The 17200-nt window shown below is 39.6% G+C and overlaps 1 protein-coding gene across 4 annotated transcripts in view; it reads left to right on the plus strand.

The window, feature by feature from the left end:
- Nucleotides 1-17200, plus strand: part of ENOX1 (ecto-NOX disulfide-thiol exchanger 1) — a 628394-nt gene that overhangs the window by 434594 nt on the left and 176600 nt on the right. For all 4 annotated transcript variants that reach the window (XM_045839070.1, XM_045839074.1, XM_045839072.1 and 1 more), the window contains 2 exons: nt 12297-12470; nt 13658-13864. In XM_045839070.1, the coding sequence (XP_045695026.1) occupies nt 12297-12470; nt 13658-13864 (381 nt within the window). The remainder of the gene's footprint in view (nt 1-12296; nt 12471-13657; nt 13865-17200) is intronic.

Below are 17200 nucleotides of genomic sequence, written 5' to 3' on the forward strand. Positions count from 1 at the left end.
GTGTTATTTAATCCTGGCTGATATGGCTCAGTGGTTTAAGTGTTGGCCTGCAAACCAGGGGGTCATGGGTTCGACTCCCAGTTGGGGCACATGCCTGGGTTGTGGGCCAGGTTCCCAGGAGGGGGCATGCAATAGCCAGCCACACAGTGATGTTTCTCTCCCTCTCTTACTCTTTCCCTTCTTTTCTCTCTAAAGATGGATAAATAAATAAAATCTTTTAAAATATATATAGTGTTATTCAAAGGCTTTGAAACAATTCAAAATCCCTAGGACTGAGAATGAGATGCAGACCTTGAATAAAAAAAAATTATTTGAATTTACAACTGGACAGAAAGTAATTAATTTCAAATGAAAACCTGGGTAATAGTTTTTGTTTCTAATGTTATACTCTCCAGAAAATAATGTTTTGGTATGTGTGTTTTTAATGGAGGAAATAATATCTCTGGGTTTTTAATATTGAGGAATCACATGTAGAGGAAGACACCACCAAAACAAGTCAATAAGAAACATTCTTTCAAATATATTTCATTCAGCCCAAAAGACTGAATTAGTTTTACATGGTGATTTGTTTGTGAAATTATTTTACCTTAGCTTAGTTCTCTGAAAAGTTAGCCACTGGACTTACTCAGGTTATTGCCAGGAATGAAAAGGGTATCAGAGAATGTGATTTGGCATTGGTACTTTCTAAAAAATACACATCAACATGTAAATAATTAAATCTGTTCAAGTCCTCAGGTACAATGAAGTATTTTTATTTTTCTTTTATTTATTTCTAGAGAAGGCCAGGGAGGGAGACAGAGAGGGCAAGAAACATCAATGTGTGGTTGCCTCTTGGGCACCCCCTACTGGGGACCTGGGCCACAACCCAGGCATGTGCCTTGACTAGAAATCGAACTGGTGACCATTTGGTTTGCAGTCCAGTGCTCAATCCACAGAGCCACACCAGCCAGGGCTAAAGTGTTTTTAAAGTCTGGTGCTGGTCAATTTTAATTTACAGTCTTGTATTTACACACCATTTTGGTCATGCTCTACAGGCCTGTAGCCTAGGAGCAATAGGCTATACCATATAGCCTATGTATGTAGCAGGCTAGACCATGTAGTTTTGTGTAAGCACACTCTACAGTGTTTGCACAGTACAAAAGCACCCCATGATACTTTTCTTAGAGAGTATCCCATCTGTTAAACAATGCATGAATATATTAATAACACATGTGTCTGTGTGTATATGCGTGCATGTATATGTGTGTAAAGAAGGTTAACAACATATACATTCATTTAAGTTAATAAAATGGGATTACAAAGGGAAAAACTAAATTTAAGGGGAGAGCAGATATGCTGAATATGTGAATGAACACAGTTGGCATGTTTGGTTATAACACCTAATCTTCCTGATACAAAAAGCAGAGAGAAGAGAACTCTGAATTCTGTAATTCTTCTTTCCAGGCACTGAAAAATATCTTGGGTCCTTGGGGGTAAAGAGTAGCTTTTTTCCTAGTACTACACTGGGAAAATTTTATCCTGTAATGAAATTAAATAGCACTGCCTCCTCAGTTGTTTTCCTAGAAAACACTCCTGATTTCCAACTAAAGAATTACTTCCTAAAATTAGAATAGATAATGAAACATTAACATAGAGAGCAGCAGGGAATTGGGATGTGCTTTTTCTTAAAAGGAAGGCAGTATTGTATTATGTATACTGTATAACACACATGCAACATTGAACACATCAAAAAATATCATATTCATCATTAAAGCCATAGCTAATGTGCATGTAGTATTTTCCCATACCAGGTATTCTTTTAAGCTCTTTATGTATTTTGACTCATTTAATCCTTACAACCACCCAATAAAGTAAATGTTATTTTTAGTGCTCCTTTTGCAGATTAAGGAGTGAGGTTTAGAGGCTATACTCATTTGGGTAGGAAGATGAACCTGACCTTGAACCTAGGATTCAGACAATCCCTCATCTGTCTTTTCCTGAGAAAAGATTCCACTTTTTTTTCCATCTTCATCTCTATTTCTTGCCTTTATTTCTTCATTCCCATTATTTACATTTCCTTTGTTTTCCCTTAGTTTACCATAACATAAAATTGAATATGGTTTATGCTCCCTATTTAAAAATTTAATAGTAGAGTTAGGATTTTATCTTTACCTCTTTCATAAGTTTGTTTTAAGTGTCATTTTACTTATGCCACTATTAGATTATAGCATTCCCCTGTGGCATGAAAGGAAATTGTAATAAGATACCCATTGCTGTCCTGAATTTTCCAAGTGCTCCCAACCAGTTTGATCTCATATGGATTTAAAGGATGCTGTGCTTCCCTTCCTGCCTCACCATTGCATGCCTGTAAGGTCAGGTCTGTGGTTTGTCAGCCATGAGCTGGAGCTGGTGGGAGGGTGAGGACGAGGGCCATCTCATAGAGGCTGTGTCAGCCAGCCCCCAGAGACCAGTCCTGTCAGTGTGTTCTGTGATCCCTCAGTCCTGGTGCCTCTTAGTCTCATGATCTATAACATGTAAGTAACAATCACCATTTTCCAATGATAATAAGAGGCATGACTAGCAAAAACCCTCATGGCTCTCATTGTTCAGTTAATGATTACTATAGAGAATGCCAAATACCTTTGCTCTAGAACCTCTGGAACCTTATATGAATTTATGTGGTGACAGTCTGGATTGAACAGCCAAATATTTCATTGTTTTGTCCCTTTAGTATGAACTCTGTAAATCTTGTGAATTTTGTAATTTATTTCGTTCACTTGGCAAGTATTTCTTTTAGGTGATACCATGTGCCAAGAATTGTGTTGGACCTGGTAGATAAGGTGATGATTAACTCAGCCAGTTGTCTTTTCCCACACAATCTAGTAGAAAAATTAATACTAGGTTCTTCTATGATTTAAACAAAATCCATGATTTAAAGTTTCCTTTAGGAGCACTCATGATGTGTTTACTTTTAAAATAGGCTTATTTTCTCTCCCAAGTCCATATATAGCTATATGCTGATCTTATCTAAAGAGACCAACTCTTTATTGCTTCAATGCCTTCAAATAGTTTAAATTGAAACCTATATAAATTGGTTAAAATAATAAGTGAATGTTTTCTTTGAAGCCAAATATTGAATAAGCTTTTCTTTGTTCTTGTTTAAATTTATGAGATGTTACCTATCTCCCAGATGCTTTATAAACTGAAAGCAAGGTTGATAAATGGAATCAAAAGGTGATCCCCTCGATATTGCCTTGGGAAGATGCAGGTTTCAAAGGGCAGATCCCTATAAAGACATTTATGTGCTGTGAAGTGCCACCTCTGCTGTCATGAGCACTGACTGTAGTGGGTTTTCTAGCAATATGACTCTAGGCTATTACCCTGACTTCAAACAAAGGGGACAGCTCTACAAAGCAAGGAGGCATTGAATGCCAGAAAGGAATGTGTTGACTTAAATTATTTAGTCTCAACGTATACCTGGAGTGTCCCACTCCTTAGAAAGATAGATAAATGGATAAAAAGATAATTAGAATTATCTAATTAAAGAGTACTTTTTATGTGCACTGAATATTCAAAAATATTTGTAAAGATTCAATAGTGTTTTTCCTCTACTTTCTGCTGCTGTGCCATGAGCCTGTCAGTACAAAGCAGAGAACACTGAGAGAGCCTATTCGGTTCCTTTTTTTATCATTATATAACAGTCCTGCTGTACAACGTCACATAACATTGTATAGAGGGAAAATCACACATCACCTAATGGGATAGGGATGTGAAAAGAACTTTGAAATAATAATTTAGAGGCCCCAATTAGAGCCTCTTCTCATGGGTCTTCTGTGGGCATCACTGGCTGATCCCAGGCCCAGGCCTCTGAGAAGAGCATGGGGGAGGGAAGGACAGAAGAGGAGGGAGGAAGATGTAGAAAGTATAGATTCTGGGCACACAAAGAGGTTTTTGCAATACTCCAGATAAGAGTGAATGAGAACCTAAATAGCAATGGGAACAAAAAAATTGATATAGAAAACCTTTCAAAGGTAGGTCTGTCTGAAAGGTTTGACATAGGATGGGATGTGGTTGCTTATAGAGGTTTTAAACTAGAAACTGAGAGAAAGGGGGAGTACCATTAAAAGAAATTGGCAAACCCACAAGTTACTTAATCTACTCAAGTGTTTCTACTAGGAATGGTAGGGCAGATGCCCTGTGTATTGTGTTTGCTTTGAAGTCCAATCAGACAACATGTAGAAACAAGTGAGAGGGTGCCAGCAGGTCACAGAGCAAGGAAAATAAGTTAGCATGAGCCTCCAACACAAGGGATTAAGAATAACCCCAGATGCACTGAGACTTGGCAGTGACCCTCAAAACTGGAAATCAGCAACAAAGGGTTCAGAAGAAGTCAATGTTAGGGAGAAGGAGTCTAAATGGATTTGTCTAAGAGGATTTTCCCTGCTTCTGTGGCTGAGTATGACCAGCAAAGAGAAATTTGCTGGTGAATTAATTGGGGCAGGAACTTTAAGAAAGGATTAGCCTGTTATTGTATAGATATTGAGGACCAGGTAGGAAAATTTGAGACAGGAGGAGAAACTTAGAAGACAGATTTTGGCAAATTCAATGGAAAATGCAGACTCTTATTTTGTTTCAAAATGTCAGTCTCAAAGTTGAATAATGGCATCCTGAAAAGACAAGACATATGGTTTAGTTGAATGAGGTCATTTGGTATATGGCAGCTGTGATGGGACTACAATTTATGTAATGGAATGATGTCAGGTTTTCAGCACCGGCCAGCACAAAGCAAGCATTCAAACATGACTATTGTGTTTCATCATAATGTGCCAAGTCAGTAAAAAATATAAAGTTTAGAATTCAGAAATGCAGAGAGCACCTTTAATCCAATAGGTCAGCTTCTACCTGGACCATTTCCAGGGATAATCAGAGGTCCTCAAAAGTGGGTTTTAGAGAAGGAGAGTCATTACATGGAAAGGTTAAAGGAAGCAGGATGTTGATGCTGGCTGAGAGAAGACTCCACTATTCCTTGTGAGCTTTCTTCATGGATTTAATCAGTAATGATAGGAAAGAGAACTGTACCCATCCATGAGAGTAGCCCAGGAGTACAGAATAAGGACAGTGGATTTCACTACTAGATATCAGGTTCTGAGTCAACACACAAGGGCCAAATCTGTCATGGCAAACTCGGTCAAAAATTAAAATAGGCCACCCTAGGGGATAGTGGCTGTATTGTCACTAGACATGTCTTGAGGAAGACAGGATGGAATGATGTTGGAGAACTCAAATGCAGTGATGGATCAAGAAGACTCTCTATTCTAATTCCATCTTCACTCTGAACTAGACTTTGGGCAACTCACTTACCTCCTGGGCCTCAATTTCCTCATCTCTAAATCTAGAGGGTAGGCCTAGGAAATGTCCAAGTCTCTTTCATCTCTGAAATGTCATGATCTTTGGTAACACCCAGTGACCTTTGCTTCCTCATCAAAGTGAACCCATCAACACCTGAATGACATGTGCCAGAATGGTTTTTGTGCCTCAGCTGTGAGGCCCACTGTGCCCAAATAGTGTATTTCAGCAGGTCCAGGAATTACAGTTTCTTACTTTGAGAGTGACAGCTCGGACCTCTGCACAGAAACCACTCTGGCATTGAATTTGAGTCACCAGCCACCAGTGTAAGTGAATTTCACAGTATCTTAGATAGGCTTTCACCTCTTGCTGACTCAGAACACATTTGGTTTGGTTTTTAAGTGTATGTTTCATATGCAGGTGGCTGGAAAAACCTGGCACACTTCTTTTAGCAGTAGGCTCTTTGCACCAGTTTTGGTCAGGAGTTTTGAAATGCTTTTCACTTTGTATCCTGTTGTATTTTCAAATATGGATACCTATCTCCTCACTCAAGTCAACAGTACTTAGGTCATCTGTTGCTGGTTGCTTTGCTCCGTGCTGCCAGCGTCGCACCCCAGCCACAGGAGGCAGAGGTTTTATTGTGGAAATGAGGTCTTGGTTTATCCGGTGTACACAGCAGGGCCCAGGAGCTCACTTTGAATTTACATTTTGGGTTTAAATGAGTGACATGCCTCTCCACGTCTGAATCTCTTTGGAAAGATCACTGAAGCATTTTCAATTTTACTTTCTTAAAGAATCTGTTTGCAGGCATTTATTTATAAAGTATACTATTATATTACTTTATAACCTGTGTGGTTGATTTGTTCTCAGTAAATATGTAGCAATCTTCAAGTTTTGTCTTTTCAAAGCGAAAACCTAAGAGTAGTGTTTTCAATATTTCTTCAAAGAGAACATTTTGAAATAGCTTTGCATGTATGATTCTGATGGGGATATTTGGGGAATACCATTTTTACATGCCAATTGAATACATAGAAGTCATCCTTTTTAAGACTCAAGTCAGCTGTCATCCCTCAAGGATTCCTTCTATGGTATTCCCCCTCTCCCCTCCATGTAGTTTCTCAGGGCTGCCATAACAAAGTCCCACAAACTGGGACGGCTTCACACCAAAAGTTCTCTCACAGTCTGAAGGCAGAGTCTAAAGTCAAGGGGTTGGCATGGCAGAGCCATCCTCTTTCTGAAAGATCTAGGGAAGAACCTGTTTTATGCCTTTTTCTTAGTATCTGTTTTTTGTTGCTGTCCTTAATATTCCTTTGCTTATAGCTCCTTATCTCCATCATCACCCCATTGTCACATGGCAGTCATTCTGTCAGTGTGTCTTCTCCTTTTATAAGGACACCAATCATATTAGATAGGCCCCACCCTAATTGAGTATGACCTTAATTTGATTACATTTGCTAGGACCCTAGTTCCAAATAAAGTCCCATTAACAGGTACCAGGGGAATTAGGACTTCAACATTTTTTCAGGACAAAATTCAAACACAACATCCCCTAACCCAAACTGATTTTAACGGCCCCTTCTCTGTGTTTCTATAGCATAAGTGTCTCATAAAAGTTGTCATACTGTATTGTCATTTTCCGTTTGGTTATTTCTGCCACTAGACTCTTACTTGCATGAAGGAAATACTCCTATCTTATAATGTCTTTGCAGGCAAAGTACCTAGCAAAACGTACAACACCTAGTGGCACACAGATGTTTGTCACATGAAGCACTTTGTCATCATCATCATGATCCTTTATGTGTGTACAGTGTTAATATATATTTGCATAAGTATTTATTTTAATGACCTATGTATGCATTAATGTATGTAACTGCTACCAATTTTTGAGTATTTATCATATGCTGAACATGTATGTTAAACACTTTGGGGGTTTTCAACTCCTTTTAATCCTCACAAGAGTGTTAAAATTTAAATATGATTATCCCCATTTACAGCTATTATAAATTAGGCTTAGAAAGAGTAGCTAAATTTCCTGAGTTCACACAGCCAGCATAAGGCAGCCCCAGGACATGATCACAGGGACATTTGATTGCAGACTTGGGTCCTTAGCACTTGGATATACTCTTTTTGCACTGATTGTCTTCTTGGACACTCCCATTGTGTGGAGTGGTTTGTCTGGTGTTCGTGTTCACATTCACCTGATGAAGACACTAAAACCCAAAGAGGTTCAAGAACCAGCCAGCCTCAAGGTCACCCAGCTGTGACCACAGCCTTTTACTTCAGGATCACTTTTTTAAAACTGCTTTTCTTTGTTGATCATAAAAATGAGTTTTAAGAATATTTGAGAAAAAGAGGACATAGAGGGGGAAAAAAGCATTACTTTAATAGTTCATGAACTTAACTGACATAGAAGAGCAGGTCTTATAAATTGTAGTGGGAAACTGTCGTGAGAACGTTTCTCCATCCTAGAGTTACAGTAAACAAAATATTCTTGCTTATCATATGGTTTCTCTGTTGAGTGAGGATAGATCATATTTTGGCTCAATAATTTTATGGATTAAGGAAAGCATATGTGTCAGAGCCCCTCCAGCCTGCCTCTCTGCCTTGTGCAAGTATTAGGCCCTGGCTCCCATGTGCTCAGCTTTCCCTGGACTTGAGGTCTCATCTTGGTCTCAGGCAGGATGAAGGGAGCCCTGGAGCCCTGCCTTCTGGGACTCAACATCCAGTAGAGTTTGACACTGGTCAGGCTCTGTCCTGTGTCCCAGGACTGATCACTGGGTGTCTGCCCTCAACCTCAAACCCCAGGCCTCAGTTTTGGTGTCTGGAACCTGTCTTGCTTCTCCAGCTTGAGTCTCAACCCAGTTAACCTGCATGATCACCTGGTATTTCTTGACCTGTGATAACGTAGTATTATTGCCAAACCTCAGATCCCCCTAGGCTAAGTCAGAACCCTCAACCTGGGTGATTCAGGCCCAGTGACCTGTGAATGAAATCTCCTAGCACAGCTGGCCTGCCTAGATTCATGTTTTGTCTGCTGCTAACAACTCCTACCCAGGACTAAACATGCATTGCTACCACTTGGCTTGATTGCTGCCTCTTTTATTGTATTATTCTCTTAGAGCACCATGTCTTGCTTTCTGGGCCAGACTTGTTCCTGGCATACCTCTGTCCCTTCACCCACAGCCCAGCCTAGCCCAGCATCCACACTTACACCTAACCTAGTTATGCCCAGCCCTGACTAGAGACAGGCCTCTATTGTCTTTCTTTCAAATAGGATCTAGTTCTCACCTCAAATATAAGACTCTTTACTATGGAAGAAAAGGGGCCAGCCACTGCCAGGGTCAGCAAACAGAGAAGGGGCAGGGGACAGCCCAGCTGACATGGGCCTCAGGCCCTGCAGAGTGCACATCTGATCGTCAGTAGCTGCCATCCTAGAGAGAATAAAACCAAGGTCACTTCTGATCTGATCTGACTCTGGTGGCCCCTCAGTACATCGTAGCCACACTGCTATGCGCTCACTATGCTGTAGCAGTGGGAAATTATTTGAAATGCCCAAGACCTATCAGGTCTCCTTGGCTCCCTTTCTGAATGGCTCTTTCAGTCCTAGAGCCTCAAATCATATTTCTCAAGTCTTCATTTGATTTTGGTGCCTGTCCTTTTTGCTCTCCTCAGACCCCGAAGTTTTCCCAACGAGGGAATTATATTACAGTTACCTCTATAACTCTGATCCTGGCAATAATATGCACCCAGTAAATATTGAATAAATAAATGAATGGTTGGGTGTATGAAACCAACATGCCTCTAAAGTCCTAAATAAAAAACCCCAGTGGCCCTCTGAAAAATGCCCATCTAATTGATTAAACACTGGATTATGTATGAATTAGTAAGAGGGTTATTTGTTTCTGTTTTTGTCTTGTCAGGATAGTAAAAGAGAACTAAAAAGAAACATTTGCTGAGCTTTGGCCTTGCTGCCTCTGCTCGCAGTCAGCAGTGTAGAGAGGAGTTGACAGGCCACAGTCTTTGAAATAAATAACCCTTCCTCTTGTTCAAGCACAGTTTCTAAAAGAAAGTTCTACTATATACTTAATTGGATTCTTTTTTCACTGAAATGTAAGCCTTCTTCCTCTTTTCCCTGAGTGGAATTATGACTCATTATCTTTGAATTTTACAGGGGCACCTTTTCTAAGCAACACAAGGAACTGACTCAGAATGCACGCTCACTCTCATCTTTGTCTTTCTGCGTACGTCTTTCTCAGACTTTCTGCTTTAATGAGTTATTGCATAGTCGGTTCCTAGGCTGTTAGAGAAAACTATTTCTATCCGTTCATATGTTGTTAAAAAGTAATGGGCTCTTTTAAAAAAAAAGTTTAATCCTTCCCTACTTCTTTCCTCAAATACTGAATTTCAGATCCTTTGAGGTCCAACATAATTTGTGAGTTAATTCTTTCCTAAGCTCTTTTCAAGCTCCTGCACTCACCATGCATATTTCTTTAAGGATCATAGTCTCTTCATATGAGTGTCTCAGAAAAAAACAAAATAACTCTTGCTTGTATTAAAATATTTTGCTCAAACTATAGTGTCTTTTGCTCCCCTTTCTGACAATGTATTTATTTATTTGGACTTCGAAAAGAAAACAGAAGTCTGTCACAACTGGAAAAAAATGCAAGCACTGGGCTTCTCATCTCATTTGTGGTAAACATCTGGTTATTATAACTCACAGGGCTCTCATTTCAGGGTTTGCAGCCCTGAGTGGTTTCAGCTTTAAATCACCCAATGTTGGCAAACCATAGTGAGGTCCAAGCCAAGAAAGAAACAGGCAAAGCTTAGGTTCAGAATGAGATTAAATAAAGGCATAAGCATGTCGATATTCCCATTTCTGTTTCTAATATATTCACCTTAGAAGCCAGTATGTTATTTTAATGATGGTGACATTGAAGACAATTGTATTCTGAGACTTTTCCTTTAGAATTGGCATCTGGATCAGAAGGCCACATCTTGGACTCTTTTGAAGATCAGGGTAAATTTCTAATAATGGCGTGTATTAGGTGAATGGTCAAACTGGGTCATTCTATGCAGAAACTTTGAAGTAGTTAGAAAAAGGTGTGTTTAAATATGGAGCAGAGACCTGGTTTATACTTCTGACTCTGCCATTTGCTTGCTTTGTGATGCTAGAAATGTCACTTAACTGCTTTAAGTCTCAGTTTCTTTACCAGTAAAGTGGGAATAAGATCTGTGAAACTTTATGAGGATTTCAAGTAACTAACCCAAGTTCCAGTCTTGTCTCTGTTACTTCCAAATGTTGATGTGTTTTGTATACCCCCAAGTTTTGGGCAATAGCAGCACAGAGTTCTGGAGTCCTGGAATGCTGGTGGTCTGAGAGATCATCAGGGCAACTGTCCCGCAGCACAGATGCAGAAACTGAGAACCCTAATTAGAGAAGAAGTGCCTAGAATGCCAAGGTGGCTACTTTCAGAGAGAATTCTTATTTTGCATTTATACTTATGGTTAAAAAACCAAAGCAAAAATTAAAATTAAAAAAACTCATTTTGCTGAAGCCCTGGTGGTACACTATCAAATTAAATGGATTTAATAAATGGAACTTCAGTCCTCTTGGGGTTATAGAGCAAGATCACCCTGCTTATTCTGTTCAACCCTGAGGAGGAGTGGAAACATCCAAGGTGGCTGGAGAAAAGCTATAACAAACCTTTTCTTGGAAAGGAAAAGCTTATGCTGGCCCTCCTCCATACCCTGAAATGACTTAGGAAACCCAGGTGCAGTTGTCATTTCATCTGCCTCTGGGCTTATGTGATGTTTCAGCACAGGTAAGCAAAGAGCAAGGCCAGGCAGGGCTAAGGCACAGGCTGTGCAGGAGAACCACAGAGGAGCAGGGTCAGGAAGGAAGAAGAGGATTGACCTAGAAGAAAGAGGGGGAGAAAGATAAGAAAGGAAGAGAAGAGAAGGAAACTTCATCCATGAGGCCTGTGGTAGAGGGTCACCACGACTATTATGTCTCGTGGCATCTGTGAGACTATGTCTGTGTAGGAAGCTACGACGCACCAGGAAGAGTGTCTGTTTTCTGCAAATAGAAAAATTCTCCAGAGAGGGATGCCCTTGCATCTACTCTAGAAACTCAGTACATTTGAGTGGTCTCTGCTCTTAGAAAAGTCTTATTTATTTATTTTTGTAAAGTCCTTTTACATCACCTTTGAAATTACTGGTTTCATTATCACACTAAAAGAACAATTCAATGTCTATATTGGAAAACTTATTATTTTTGCCTCCTTCAATTTTTCATAAAGGGTATAAATTTGGCATTTTATGTAGGGAATAAAGATTTCAAAAGGGTGGTCAATTATTTTCTGATTGAATTATAGGAAGGAAGTACCAATAGAATTTAGAGATGTATACAGTTAATTTTATGACTGCATGTATCTAACCAAGCCATAGTAATTATAATAACTCTTTGTTTTTTTATTTCCTGGGGGAAATAGGTTAGGTTGGACCTGAATGCATCATTATAAAGTATGCACATATAAATTGAACTTTCCTAAATCTAGGTCAATTGGGTAAGAAGGATCTTTTGAAAAAAAAAAGTTGATAATTAGATTCACAGGGAACTTCAATATTAAATGATATTTCTCCCTACATCATGGCTCATAAAGCAGTATAAATGATACACCAATGTTAAGAAACAGAAAATCACATTCACAATAATAAAGTTTCATGATGCACAGTTTTACACTTTAATATTCTGTGTTTCATTCTACCATGTTAGTGTTTTAAATAACATAGCTTCCTTTTCATGTAGTTTTAGGTTCATCTTTTGTTTTTTCTTTACCTTTCTGGAATAACTTTCTATAGTACTAGGAGAAATTCCTAAAAAATAGATAGTATAAAGTCAAATAATCTTTTCAGGAGAATACAAAAGATTTCAGATTCTGTGGTCAAAACATTATCTGTGTGCTTTCCAGACTCCATCTGCGTACCAGGCTTTGATCCAGGCCTCAACATGATGACTGGGATCACCCCCATTAACCCAATGATACCGGGCTTGGGGCTGGTGCCACCCCCCCCACCAACAGAAGTGGCTGTCATCAAAGAAATAATCCACTGCAAGAGTTGTACTCTTTTCCCTCAAAATCCAAGTAAGTGATGCTTGAAATAGATGTTTGCTTATCAATTTAAATTTCTTTCCTTTTTAAAAATATAGCATTGCATTCATTTTCATATGTGACTCAGAATCTTTCATTCCACAATAGTCCTTTGTCTCTAGATTAGAACAAATCTGTGGGGATGTGCCCTTGTGTCTGTCCTGGAGCTGATCCAACACCGTGAAGTCAGTATGTGTTGTGGGAATATGTATCCAGCATCAAGAATCTTTTTGCATGCAATGAAGTCTAGCTTTTGCTGCAGAACATAGTGTGAAATATGTGAGCACTTCCATTCATCTTCACAAATGTGGGAGAAAACACTGAAATGTTTTTTGCTAGATGGAAAATTGAATTAATTTGGCAGTTAGCAATTTTGGGGGGAGACTGCCTCTCAGACTTCCTGGGCCAAATTGCATTTGCTTGAAGGAAACATACATTTGATGAAATAAATGGACCAGATTTTTTTTTAATTTAGCTATAGATACTAAGTTTATGGGCTTAAATAGCTAGGACTTTTTTTATTCATATTAATCAGTGTTGCCTTTTTTAACTGGATTTTTCAGGAGATTGCTCTAGTAATCTACATATAAACTAGGTAAAATGTTGCAACAGTGTACATTTTATCTTTTTATACAGACTTTCCCAAATTTAATAGTTTGCTCATTTCAATGTGAATTTTTTAAAAAAGTTTTTTTCAGGCCCAGGTTACCCCGCCAAGTAAGTAGTGCACAGGCTTTGAGGTCCAGTTCCCACATTCTGCCTTGCTGCTTCATTATCCCGCAACAAGACAAAGCAGATAACAAACCAAGGTTTTTCATCATGTTGCCATTTCATCATGCTTTGTACCTTGTGAAGGCTTTTCTCTCTCTCTTTTTTTTTTGAGCTTCTGTATTATGAAGGAGAAATGAAATTATGCTAACATTTGCTTTATCTTTGTTCACGGACAAGCCTAGCTACTCTGTAGAAATGAACAGAGAAAGCAAAGAAAGCCTGGGTGGAGGAGGGGAGAGGAATTGGAAAACAAGACGGCCCACAGTCAGTGTAAGCCAGTGTAAGGAATTTTCATTGCTCCGAGTGGAGACAGTTACTCTGCAAGTTTTACTTTTGCCAGGTGAACTAGAAAAAAAGAGCACAAAGAAATCAAAAGCAAAACCTTCTGTTTTGTTGTGCTTAATTATTAGATCTTCCACCTCCTTCCACAAGAGAACGACCTCCTGGGTGTAAGACTGTGTTTGTCGGAGGACTACCAGAAAATGCTACTGAGGAAATTATTCAAGAAGTCTTTGAGCAGTGTGGTGATATTACAGCGATTCGGAAAAGCAAGAAGAATTTTTGTCACATTCGCTTTGCAGAGGAATTCATGGTTGATAAAGCCATTTACCTTTCTGGTACTTTGCATTACATAAGGGTTTCTTAGACATTTTGTTATGTTTTATGATGTTAATATGAGTTTATTCCCTCTTGACTTAATGTACAGTAAAAATCCTTACAGTTTGGGGCTAGAAAAGGAGGGATTCTGCCTTTTCCCAAGGCTGCAGAAGATCCAGGTTAAGTCTGTGAATGTACCTCACTGCAGGAATGGCTTCCCACATCCAGTCTTTAGGAATTCCATCAAGTTTCTAATTAATGATCTCAAGTGCTTATTAGATGAAAAGCAGTATTATGAATACTGAGGACCATTACTATTATTGGATATAATTCTCTGGTGGAATAACGTACTCTCTCAACATAATTTCAATTTTTCAGAAGTGATTCACTTTGTAGATACCAGGAGACTAAATCAAAATCAGTTCTTTGCATAAAGTAGCCCATGAAAGCTAGTGGAAGACCCAGTATCATTGCCAAATTGCTGGTATATTTATCTTGGTTAAGCCTACTCCATGATCCCTTCTTATTCAGTGCCAATTTATATGGGAGATTTTTACAGATGTTGAAATGAGACCTAATGCTGCCTTCCACTCTGTGGGTGTCAGAGCAAGTGTGTGGAGTCTGTCTACATGACCTTCGCCAAATCTAAGAATTATGGGGCTGGTATTGATATGTGGCTTCAGAAGGATATATTTTTAGATTCAACTCATTGCCACTTCCTCACACTCTCGATCTGTATATTTCAGTCTGCCACTCTGGGCACCACCTCCCTATTCGGAGACAAAGCCAGTACAGGGAGGTGGAAAAAGAACACACAAAAAAATAAGAGCACATCTGAACATTACTGCCAGGTTTACTTGATTGGCCCCTACTCCTATGAAATTCTCTTGCAAACCCTGGAAGCCTTGGGAGTTTTTTCAATACTGCAGAAACTTTCCTGAGCAAGATATGGAGAACTTTAAAACCCTTATCCAATAAAATCTTACAAAGTGAGGGGAAAAAATCTGACAGCTTTCCAAAGTGGAGATGGAAAATAAAACATAGAATAAAAATATATTACAACACACAAACAGCTGTGTTTTACTTTTCTCTTATACTTGAGCTAAAGCCTCAGAGTGATCCATTAGACAATCAGGGACTCTGTTGAGTGACTGGCACGGGGCTCCACATGCCTTGGACAAGTTAACCTCCCTCTGAAACTCCTTTCCCTCATCTGCAAAATTAAGATAGTGACAGTACTACCTCATAGGATTGTTATGAGGAATAAATCAAAATAATGGATATTAAGTGGCACCTGCAACATAGGAACCATTCAGTGTGTCAATGGTTGTTTTTAACACAAACAGCCTGATGATGAGAAAGAAGAACTGACTGACTTATCAGGAACCCTGACCTGGGAACATGGGTTCTTATCACAGCTCTACCAATAAAACTATTACTTTAACCCACTTGCTTAAATGAGAGGGTTAAAGTAGACCAAAGGTGCTTTAACAGCAACATAACACAATGTTTCGACCCCAATCAGAAACCCTATTAGACATTGCCAAAGGTAAGCATGAGAAAGGTTCTTCCTTTATTATGCCATGATGTTATGATTTTGCCAGCTCAGACCCTGGTCCAGCTTCCCAGCAGAACCCTGCCTTGCTTCTCTGTCTGCCCTTTGGAGACAGAAGGAACCCACAGCAAAGACCTTATCCCCCGGCTTCCCTGCCAGGATACATGAGCATCTCCCAGCTGTGCCTCCACTGTCCTGTGGTGGCTGCAGCATGCATCCCAGGAAGTTCTGAGAGGATGATTAATTTGAGGAACAGGAAGGAGGGGAGGCTGTGTGTGAGCTTTTGCAAGCCTGAGCACAGATGGAAGACTTGTCTAATTTTAGACCTGAGTTCACATCTGAAGGCCAAGCTAATTTTAGACTCAGCCTCATCAGGGTCTCTTTTAAGGCTTTAATGATGATGTTCTGGTGAAAGAGAGGGTGATTTTTGGAACCAGGAATGTCTGAAGAGCAATCCTCGGGACATGAGCAAGAGAAAGTTGTTTGGCTTGTCCCAACACTGCCTAGTCCTAGGCACCCTGCCTACTCAGCTGCTGTGTATGTATCACTGTGGCCTGCAGATTTATCAAGCAGGAATTTCACAAATTAATCTTGGTCCACAAACAAGATACACTCTGCTTTAGAGTTAATTCTGCTCATCTGTGATCAGATGTTTGCATTTTTGATGGGTATTGTTATGTCTTTCCATTTTTAGATAACGCTGTGGAAACCTAGGTGTCAGAAGGGTGTAATGGAAATCAGATGTGAGGTCTGCTTCATATTTGTAACTTTTCAATGATGTGAAGTGCCATACTTGGGAGAAGTCAGCCTCTGCAGGGATTTTCAGCTGAGTTTCAACCCAAAATGTTATGATAATCTATTGACATCTACCACAAGATCTCGAACACCGGCACAGTGTAGCCTAGCATTTCACAGTGGTGTCTTATTTGCAAAGCACCTACACAGCAAAAGTACTTCTTTTGCTCTCTCCTCTAGCAGCCCTGACAGCTGTGATCCTGCTGGGGTCTGAATTTACATTTTTAAATTCTGTGTACCCCAAACTGAAGAGCAACCTCAAAGCCAAGTCTTCATTTGAAGTTTGGCTGACTGGCTGGTTTCAGGTGTTTCTGTTGATTTCTCAGATCAAGTTTCTGCTCACAATCTCCATAAGTTGGGTACCTCACAGTAAACTCCCTGAAAATTTGCTCATTTTTTGGTCTAGTTCTGGACCCTCGTGTTGGCTCCTATGGCCTTCAAAGACTGTGCGGACAGGTTGTACAGTGCTGCCTATCAGCTAGGCTGCTGCAGGGCTGTTGGGAAGGCAACACAAGGCCTCTTGATTGAAGATAAAATATTCTCCTGTGTGTCCCAGAGGATAAGTGAAAATAAAACAGCATTGCAAAATTGCCTGGGTAATTGTGGCTTTGCAGCTGCTGAGAGAGAATTGAGCAGCAGCTTTTTCTAGGAAAATGAAGTGATCTCCAGTGAGTGAGGTGTTGTGGAATTTACTTTGTAGATCTCTTTAAATATCATAGATACTCTTTATTTACTCCTACTCCATCTCTTTCTAAAAAGAATTTAAGAGAGCTCATGCAGTAGTGTTAAACAGTAAATTGAAAATATAAAATCACACCATAAAAAAGGTAGGGGGGAGTGAAAAAAAAAACTATGTGTCAAATTTGTTTCTGAGCTGCCTGGGAGCCAGAGGGAAGAAGGAGTTAGGATAATTGCTCGGGTTCTTGAGATCATCCTCTTGGTAACATTGGCTTGCAAATGGGTAGGAGACCCTGTAAGACACCTCCCAGCAGTGTGTTTATCCCCA

Source organism: Phyllostomus hastatus, unplaced genomic scaffold (genome assembly GCF_019186645.2).
Source record: "Phyllostomus hastatus isolate PE091 unplaced genomic scaffold, TTU_PhHast_1.1 phas_contig_29, whole genome shotgun sequence".
Lineage (NCBI taxonomy): Eukaryota > Metazoa > Chordata > Mammalia > Chiroptera > Phyllostomidae > Phyllostomus > Phyllostomus hastatus.